The 10,754-nt window shown below is 36.1% G+C and overlaps 1 protein-coding gene across 1 annotated transcript; it reads left to right on the forward strand.

Moving 5' to 3' along the window:
- Positions 1 to 120: 120 nt before the first annotated feature.
- LOC147076495 (uncharacterized) lies at positions 121 to 8,078 on the forward strand. The gene is made up of 2 exons (XM_085940303.1): positions 121 to 384; positions 6,114 to 8,078. The coding sequence occupies exons 1-2, from the start codon at positions 232 to 234 to the stop codon at positions 7,932 to 7,934; spliced, it is 1,974 nt and encodes a 657-aa protein (XP_085796429.1). The 5' UTR covers positions 121 to 231; the 3' UTR covers positions 7,935 to 8,078.
- The last annotated feature ends 2,676 nt before the right edge of the window (positions 8,079 to 10,754 follow it).

The raw sequence follows: 10,754 nt of genomic DNA on the forward strand, positions 1-10,754 counted from the left end.
ATTTAAATATATTTATTACAGTTAAAATTTTTCTTCATTGTAAAATGTTTTGCGGTACCTTTTGTACATTCGTTACTTGGAGTGAAATTATAAGTAAAGTTAAAAAATTGTCAGCTTGGCAACTTTAGTGATTGTGGAAAACTAATCTTTATCTGTCAAAAATAACATAAACAAAACAAAAATGTTAGAAATGATCCTACTGTTTTCATCTAATCATTAATAACAGCTATAATGGATATTAAAGAAGAACCAGTCGACCCTTTGGCAATAAATGATTCTTTTAATGGTGTATTGGAAGACCCGCTTCATTTTGTCCCCAGTGTGTCATCGCATAACGCATATCGAATAAAGACAGATGTAGATTGTGGACCAATTAAACAAGAGGTCAGTATCTCATATTAGCTCCTTGTGGGAGTAGGGTTCCCATATTTGACGATGATAAAAAGAGGACATGTTTCATAATCAGCAGCAGCCCCATAGTCCAATGCCGCACGGCGTCTACAGGTTCGATCCCGGTGGTTTCACAAAACATAACAAGTGATTTTCTCAATTTTGAGGGTTTCCGCGATGTATTTTACCATTATAATTGAACCCGTGGTATACCAACGATTGCTAGATCTCGAATATCTAATTTACATACATAATTTTGAAAAACACTTCTGTGAAAATATATTAAGTAAGGTAAACGTACCAGTAGTTGACCACTTAAGAAAAAAAATCAACAAAAATAACGATTAACGTTTAGCATTACACCGAATGTTGGCAAAGCAAGTCTACTCATAGTGGATCAAATGTCTTAATTAATATGACAAGACAAAAATTAAGAAAGGGTCTGTTACAAAAAAATTGTGTTCAATTTTTCAAGACCATGTTTTTGTTCCAGTAGTTGACCATCCAAAAAATTGAAAGTTCCAGTAGTTGACCACTATATGTTTCAGTAGTTCACCATGTCTAATCAGGGGTTCCAGTAGTTGACCACTATATTTATCAGTAGTTGACCATGTCTAATCAGAAGGCTTTATGGCAGAGTTGCCTCAGGGCTTCCTGTCAGACCACTCTAGCCCATAGCTACTTGAATCAACTTGGTAACAATGGGCGGTTCAGTAACAAGTTACATAGGAGAGGATTTTGTTTGACAGCCAATCATCAGCTTCGAGTAACAAAAGGTGCAAAATTAGTTACTTCAAACTAAAAATTCAAAAATATATTTATTTTAGCAACTAAGTACATACATACTACATAGTAACGCATAGGCTCAGTACTTACCAAAATAAAACTTAACATAAAAATCCTTAGATATTCCAAATAAAGTCCAATTATTCCGGAACTAAATAAACATTACGAGTTTTGCTTACTTGTGTCGGATCATTTATGTGGGATACTACCACCTTCCATTCATAGCTAAGTACATCGGGTCGCTCTGGCCATTTCCATAATCTCCCGCACTTTTGCATCGATGAAATAGTAGCTTTTACTTTAGAAATATGGACTATTTTCCCCGGGAAGTATTATAATATAATGTTCATTAATGACTTTCATAACGGGCAGCCATCGAGTTTTAGGCTTAAAGCTTTCATCACTAGACTTATGCCATTCACTCTCCGCTGAGTCTGAAATGTCAACACTTGGGTTAGAAGACTCGGAAGAAAAACGCATTTTCTTCTTGACTGCTTTCAATTCCCCCATTTTTTTTCTTCCTTTGCATGCTCATTTAGTTCTTTCTTTCTTTGCCTCTCTGCAGCTCGTTCTTTTTTCAACCGTTCCATTTCTTCTTTCTTCCACTTTTTGTTTAGGAAATACTCCTGGCAAGGTTTACCGGAAACACTGGTGGGGGTTTTTTCCCTTTTTTGCTTTCTTCATGAATTTTTCTTCCCCTTCACCGGGGAAGAAAAAATGTCTCTTGAATGGACTACGAATATTTGATGGACCAGCCACGGGTTCACTGGCGATTGGAGACGAAGTATCATTACAAATCCTTATACCAGCCTTAGGTGCACTGGCGATTGGAGACGAATGACCATCACAAGTCGTTAGACAGCCACAGGTGCCCTAGCGATTGGAGATGAAACATCTGATCTGATCATAATAATTCATAGTATTCCAGGCGGCCAAAGACATCATATCATCGGATTCCTCTTCTTGCAATGCCTCATCGATGAGTCTGACCGGGTCAGGTGGAGTGATATTTTCCAACTCATTTTTTTACTTTTCGTCACAGTGCGAACAGTGACTTGTCATCTTGATCAAGTTCGTTGTTTTTGCGGAATGATTCAAGATTTTCCTCATCAATGTTTTTACTCAGGATCTCTTTCTAAATACCGCTTGGGATCCTCTGATGAAACCATTGAAGGCACACTTTACGATTCTCCTGGTACTGTTACAGTTTAAGGGCTCCACGGTCAAAGTCCACATTTTCGGAAATTTCTTGAGGAATTCTTTTGTACTTGTAGAGGACTGTCGTTGGTGTGACAGCCCCACCGACACTCCCTGTTACTATGACGGTTATGCATTCTTTATCGTCGGCATTTACCTGCTGGTACACTGTCTCGATTCCTTTTTTGGCTAAGACCCTGCTCTCCTAGGGGCGGCAGGTTATATGAAAGTATGGTGAAGCAGGTAGGTTATATAAAAAGTATGGTGAGGTAGGCTGATAAACAATTTGCGGCAAAACTAACGTTAACATTATTAATTATATGGGTACGTTATAATGACCAAAGTAAATCCTCCGTGATGCCCTGCATTTTTTTATCGCGTCGCTATTTCTCGTAAGTTGTCGGCTTTTGTTGGCTTGCTTCATTCAGTTGCTATATATTCAGGGCTATAATTCAAGAAATTTTTGTTTTCTGAAGAAAAAATACACAAACCCGTTGCTTAAAAAATAAAAATAAAAAGTTGACACCTAGGTCATCTACTGGACAGAACCACCCTAGACACTTCTAATTAATAAATAATCATCGTTCCATACTTATGAATGTAAAAATTGTTCAAAACTAAGTGAAATAATTTTATTTAATTTATGTAGTAGTTGACTACTGAAAAAGTATTAAAAAAAGTTTGAGTAGTTGACCCCCCCACAAACTTGCTTCCTTGTAAATATAACTTAAAAATTACAAATGATATTGATACTTCAATGTTATGACTGCCCGTAATGCATTAACTATTATGAAGTCAAAAACATTAAATTGCCATATGCTTGCATCCACTGATATCCTTAACAATTTACTTAAGAAATTAAAAATAAAATGCTTACGGCGTGATGTGTTGTTTTCAAATAGCTGCTATGACGCTCCTATGACATATGGTGATGTGTTAGTTTCTCAATCCGACCACAGATGGCTTCACTTGTCCCAACTTTACAATTTAGAGCAATCCCGTGTCTACGTTTCTTATTTTGGGCATTTTATTGAAAAAAGGTCAACTACTGGTACATGGTCAACTACTGGTACATTTACCTTACTTATAACCAATAGAAAAAATCTTTTTGAAAAAAATAATTAATAAAAATATTGGAGAAATCCTTGACGTCGGTTAGTAATTGAAGTAGTAGGTACCTACTTTGATTTAATAAACAAAAACTGATTGCCAAAGTAGCTTGATTTAGAAGAACGCTGATGAATAGGTATTAAAAGGCCAATAGTTAAAATTTGTCGCCTGGTAGCATTGAGGATAATGCGCGGACGGGGCGTAAACCCAAGAGATGCTGGTTCGATTCCAGCCGGGTGGCTTACTTTTTTCAAAAAGATTTTTTCTATTGGTTATAATATATTTTCTCAGAAGTGTTTTTCAAAATTATGTATGTTCAATAATTAGAATGGTACATTCTTAAATCTTGTGAATTATTCATTGAATAAAAGAAATAGTTATCTAATTTACCCCAAAATCTAATAATTTTACAATCGTGTATAATCGAGGGGCATATAGACAATTTCATCTTAGACTACCAAATATAGAAGAGAGTATTTCCTATATGCTGTCTTCAAATAAAGCATTTTTATCGAAAAAAGTATCACTCGGGTGACCACACAAGAGTATGAAACAATCATTTTCTAATTATTTTTCTATTGGATATATACCCAACTTCTTTTTTTCCATTTTAGACTATTTACACTACCTATCAGTGGCGAAGGGTGGAGGTAGGCTGTTATTTAATTTACTAAGCCTGCCCAAAACAAACCATAAAAGATAAAAAATATTCTTCTATCTATAAAATATCTAAAATTAAATATTATGATTTAATGGCATACTTTTGGATATTTCATAGAAAGACAACTATTTTTTGACTATTATCAATTAGGGCTTGGTTATGCAGGGCTTAATTAATTAAAAAAACTGCATATTGTAGTTTTAGTTCAATGAAAACACATAAGGTGACGTGGCAAAGTTTAGCATGCAGTATTTATGTCGGATCTAAACAGCCTACCTCCACCTTTCGCCAGTGCCACCTATAAGTACCTATAATTAGTTAAATTGCAATAACTTACGATTTTATTTTTCATCCAGGCAAAATACAGAAAAGACAACACCAATTTATTTTTATAAGCTTACTATTCTATGACAATGGCGGCGTTACCTGTATGACTTAGTTTGACCGTTGATCGTACCCAATATGATGGTTGAATGGCTAACACCCATTACTCGTAATGTAAGCTTTAACACTTCGTAGTGTCTAAGTCTGTTAATATTGGTTACATGTAAATTGTATGTAAAACATTTCACCGTGGCACAGTTCGCCGTGAGCTTTCTTATCGGAAAGAGATGACCGTTTACTATACGGTCTCCAATTTTATTAGATTTAATATGAACACAATTCAATTTTCATAGCTGATTTTGGCAAAATTCATGAATTCAAGAATGAAAACCTAACCTAACCTAACATATAAACCAGTATATCAGCTATTTTCAAAATTTGTTTACGGCTGGCTTCCTGTAAAGCATCGGTCGCCAACCTTTTCAGCAGCCGGGCCAGATTCTAAAAATTAAATATTCTGCCGGGCCGGGCCGCACATCCGATTTTTTTTATTATACAAAACAAAAAAGAAATATATATTATATATATTAATAAAATAAAACAAAAATGAGAATCAAGCATATTTATCAGATTACTCTTTTTTTAAATAATAAAAAATAAACAAAATTATATAAAAATAAATTTTTTTATTGAGAAGTTTGATTTTGTGTGGCAGACCTAAGTAAGTGCATCAATATCGATATCGACTGAGGTTGTTCCTACACGCAAACCGTTTTCCAAATGCACAAAAGTGATTCGTGTTCTCACTCGAGATTTGATATGCTTCATCCGACTAAAAAGCTCTTCACACGTGTAAGTGTTTCCAAATAGCGAAGTCATCATAAGAGCATGTTTGTAAAATGCAGGATATTTCTCCTTGTCCAAATATCTTTTGTAAAACTCTTCCAAACCAACCTGATGGAATTTCTCCTTTAACTGTTCATCGCAACATATTTCATAATGTTCCATTTGTAATTTTCCCGGTAATAAATTCACGTCTACGGAGAATGGCGTTGCAAATGCAGCAAAAAGCACACGGTGCTTTTTAAAATCTTCTAATATCGAATCTCAATTTGCGAAATTAGCACATCTGGTGGGGATATTATTTTTATTATTGCCATTTGATATTATTTTTATTTTCTCACTGCTCCACGGGCCACAAGTTGACACCCAGTGGGCCGCGGTTTGGCCACCCATGCTGTAAAGTGTAAACCGACAAGAACCGTGTAAAATTTAGACATGAGTTTTATGTCAGTAGGTACTATACGAGCCAAAGAGGTTCGACCATCTACGTCTCGTTAAGTGCTGACCACTTAATGACCACATTTAATTATAATGTTAATTGCTACACGCCAGGTGCGGTTTGTGCATTGAACGACTTTATATACGGCCATATATTTCTGATACAACATTTCACGGTGAAGTGTGATACGGCGAACTGCTTACGTACAAGTTGTCGGACCCGGTTAATATTACCTCCATCCCTCGCCACCGATCTCTATAGAAGAAGGTATTTTCAACATCTTTGGAATTATCCCCGTCGACTTGTTGAATTAGGTTTTTATTTTATTCAGTTATCGAATAATATTTTATATTTGTTTTTCAGATTACGTCTGCAGTCGATATTCATGTGCCTAAAATAAAAAACGAATCGTATTTTCAAACAGCAAATCAATCAAATGTTGCCATCTTACATACTGGAATAAATAACTGTTGTACCAAAGTGACCCAAGATATTGCTAATGATTCAATTCAAACTTTGGACAAATCGCAAACATTGCTTCCTTATACCGAAATAAAAATCGACGAACATGATTTTAAAACTGAGATTTTAGATAATGATATATTTTCTAATGAAGAAAAGCAATCAATTGAAATAAAAGGACAATTTGAAAATTCGAATTTTTTTGTTCCAACTGTAAATCAGAATAAAATTCATAATTCACTTTTTAAATGTGATGTTTGTTCATTTGAACACGAGGAATTGAGTGAATTGAAACGTCATGAACCCATACATAACGTTGAAAAAGTATTTGTTAAAGACGCTGAAAAACCACAAAGACGAAAGCGAAAGTCCATAAAGAAAATACCAAAAAAATATGATATATTGGTAAATGAAAATGGCAAAAAAATATATGAGTGCAAAGAATGTTCATTCAAAAGTAAATACAGGTCGTCCATGTGTTCTCACGTTCTTACCCATAACAAAATGTTAAAATGTCGTCTGTGTCCGTATGAGTGTAAGCAGAAAGAGATGCTGATAGAGCATAAACTGTCTCACTCTAATTACAGTAATGAAAAGGAGTCGTCTGGTGCGCTTGCAGTAAATAAAACTAAACCGACGGCTGACCCGGATGGATACAAACACGCGTGTGATATCTGCCCTCGGAAGTTTAAACTAAAATGTAAATTAGACGCACATAGATTAAGTCACAGTACTGAAAAACCTTTCAAATGTCTCCTATGTCCTTATGCCGCTAAATGTAACTTTCGTCTCTCTCGGCATAATACACGTATGCACAGTAGCGTGAAGCCTTACAATTGTGATTTGTGTCCGTACGGTTCTGCGGATGTGTCATCGTTGAAGGTACATCGGAGGATACACTTTCCGGAGAAACCGTTTAAATGTCCACTGTGTGATTACAGCACTGTGCAAAGGCCGAAATTGAGAGTGCATAGTTTGACGCATTCTAAATTAAAACTGTGCAAATGTGATCTATGTCCTTTGTCGTTTAGAATGCCGTTTGATTTGAGAAGGCATAAATTGAAAGTGCACTCTCAGGGCGAACAGCTCCTGTGCGATTTATGTCCGTTTAAAACGTACATGACATGTTTGATGAAACATCACAAGACAAAAAACCATGACGAATCGAACACTGGCGATAGTAATGGTCTTAAATTTCAGTGCGACCAATGCCAGTATACGTCTAATCAGAAAGGAAATCTCAAAACGCATCAACGAATACATAGTCCAGAAAAACCGTACCGATGTGAAATTTGCCCTTACGGGTCCAGGCATTTGGCAACCATAAAGACGCATATGAAAAATAAGCACAGAAACGAACACGAACCGATTGAAAGAAAATTCAAATGCGATGTATGTCCATATGCGACCGTTAATATGATATATCTTAAGAAGCATAAGATGATCCACGACAACGTAAAGCCTTTTAAATGTGACCTTTGCGACTATGCAACGGTGCAAAAGCCTAAGTTGAAGATTCACAGGACGGTGCATTTTAGTGAGAAGCCTCTGAAGTGTGATTTGTGTACTTTCACATGCAAGCAGAAGACTAATTTGAGGTTACATAAACTGCGACGGCATGACGGCGATAAACCGCACATGTGTGATGTTTGCTCGTACAAGTGCGGCCAGTTGTGGCAACTTAACAAACACATTAAGAAAAATCATCAAGAAAATATGTGAAAAAAGTATGCTCTTCCCTGAAGTACAATATCAATGGTATATGTATTTAAACACCATAAGAAGATATATGAACTTAGTATGAATATGTAGAACGCCATTTTTATGGTTGTCACTAAACAAAAAGTCAGAGATGTTCGCCTGCAAGTGAGAGCAGATATTGCTTTGGTATAATGAAGGTGCTACGTTCCAAGGCATTGAAGACCAGTTGTCATGGATGGCTTGTAGACTAAAAGCATGGAAAGAGTGTTAGGCTCATTTCAGCAGAGCGTGCTGTGTAGTATCTTCGAACCCATCAATGACACTTTGGGGTGGAGAGGTGGATATAATTAGAAGCTGTTCACTTTGTATGGGGCACGCACATTGTACAAGTCATCTAATTGAGCCAACTTAGATGGCTGGCCACTTATACAGGATGGATGAGTTACGCATGGCAAAGAAACTGACATTCGGGAAGCTGGAAGTAAACAAGAGACTGGTAGTCTTGGGTGGCCTCCAGGGGAGGTGAACAGATGAAGAGCGTCGGCGCGCTGGAGCTACCAAGTGAAGGAGCTGAAGGGGCAGCATTCATTCTGGCCTGAGAGAAGCAGACGATCGAGAGGGGTGGAAAGTCTTAGTTCCTCAAAAGGTGACAGATTCAAGGTGGTCACGATCCTCAGTCATGAGGGAACGACTAAGAAGAGATTCTTGTGTAAATTAATATAATTAAAACTATTTTTTCAGGCTGCAATGCGATTGACAGCAATGCTATTTTCATTTGGGTTTTTCATCTGTCATCTACTGATTTACTGCATCTGTACACCAACGTTCCCTCTAATTTTTCTATTGTGTGTGCGGATCATCAACACATCTGAGCAGTGTCACTCATCACTCAGTGCAGTAAATTTTAAATTTACACCCCCCCTCCCGACAAACACACATACAATTTTTCATTAAAACTTGTATTTTTAAGGTATTTATTTCGTATTTAACATACAAAATTAGCATTTTTTGCACAGATATATCCGTACTTTCATCAACAATTAATGTATGAAATCGAGACTGCCGTAATTTGTCAAAAAATTCTTTTTTAATGACTGCATTAATGTATTCGACAAATTTGAACGCATAATTTTTACTTCGCCAGCTTTTGGGAATATATGTGTTAGATACATGATTATGAATATCTTGTACAGAATCCATAGAAGCATTTTTATATTTATAGCCAATTATCAATTTCCTTTCAAACATCAAACCTAACAAACACTTTCATTAGATCGCAACCAGATTTTATGCGCTCATCGATCTCAATCCTATTCTTTCGTTCTTCGGGTGTTTCCGTCATTATTTTAAAAAGTCCACTTCTTTTCAAATTTTATTAATAATAGCATCCCGGTGTACTTTATGACTTAAATGCATTTTTAAAAGATACAACCTTCATTCAATCCACTTCTTTCCAGACGTGAATTCTCCTTGCATATTTGCTACGGAGCATATTATGATGCATTTGACCCAATCATCTGTTTCCGAATGAACAAATATATTACCAATTCTTACTTTTTGTGAATGCATTGAAGATGGCATTTCTGTTTCGACGATTTCAGAGCAGCCATTCCAATTTCAATTTATCGCAGGATTCCTTCATGATCGCATTTGAAAATAAATATTACATCCACTCCTTTTTGACATTTTTAAGGGATAAGTTTTCTATAATAATTATTTCTGTATTAATTAATATGTAACTGTGCAAGCAATCGTATTGTTCACTTGAATTGTTTTTATTTATTTGTATCATTTATTTTAATATCAAGTGACCTAGTGTTGCTTTAAAATAACTTAAATTATGGATATCTTTACCTGATGGTTGCATTTTGACCGCTTAAAAATACTATATAACTTAAAAAAATAGAAAATTATATTTTAATTCTGAGCGTCTAGTGCGAGCACTTTGAGCGAGCACTAGCGAAATAGTCTATGGTCTCGAACATTTGTAGACGAATGCGTTCGCTCGCCCACAAACCAAACGCACAGCATGCAGCTTCATTTAGCAATGCAATGGGTGGCGTCTAGATGTATCTATAGTCTATGATTCCAACATACTAACAATAAATTCTAGACCAGCTCCCGGCAACCTATGCAATGACATTAATATGGACGAAGCATCTGGAAAAAAAAATGACACTCACTTTTTTGTCGGGTCTGCCGAATGGCATAATCTGTTCTAACGCCATTACAATAAAGGTGATATTGCTATAAATTCCCAATGCTTTTTGTCGGGTCTGCCAAACGGTTCGAACAAGTTCGCTCAAATGAACATTGACACTAGAAACACTGTTCTAACGCCATTACAATAAAGGTCATATTGCTATAAATTCCCGATGCGTGATATCGCATAATGGAATTTGCGTGACGTCTACCTATACATGTGCGAATGACGCTATGCGCGAATTTACTTGCTAGCTACTGTATTGAGTGCGTTGTCTATTAATAATGTCATTGCGTACACTGAACACACCTGTAGTTATTACTAAAATCTGGCAAAGGAAACTTTATCTTACAATATTTTTGTGTGAGGATTGTGCGGGGAATGAAAACATGTGTGCGGGCACATTTTGGTAAGTGTGCGCGCGGACCTTACAGAGAACATTGCTGTACACGTGCATGAATTTACTGGCAACAATAGCATGTAAATTATACTATCGCAACAATAACTTTACTGTTCACACACAATAGTGATGATAATCTCATTCTAACCGTAAGCGAATGCTTTTGTTGTCGTTGACACTTTCGGACAGGTTGTGAAAATCAGTAAATGTTAAAATGCTCTGCACGATGCAGTATCAT

Source organism: Rhyacophila brunnea, unplaced genomic scaffold (genome assembly GCF_057557595.1).
Source record: "Rhyacophila brunnea isolate RB1 unplaced genomic scaffold, BYU_Rbru_1.0 scaffold_13, whole genome shotgun sequence".
NCBI classification, from domain to species: Eukaryota; Metazoa; Arthropoda; class Insecta; order Trichoptera; family Rhyacophilidae; genus Rhyacophila; species Rhyacophila brunnea.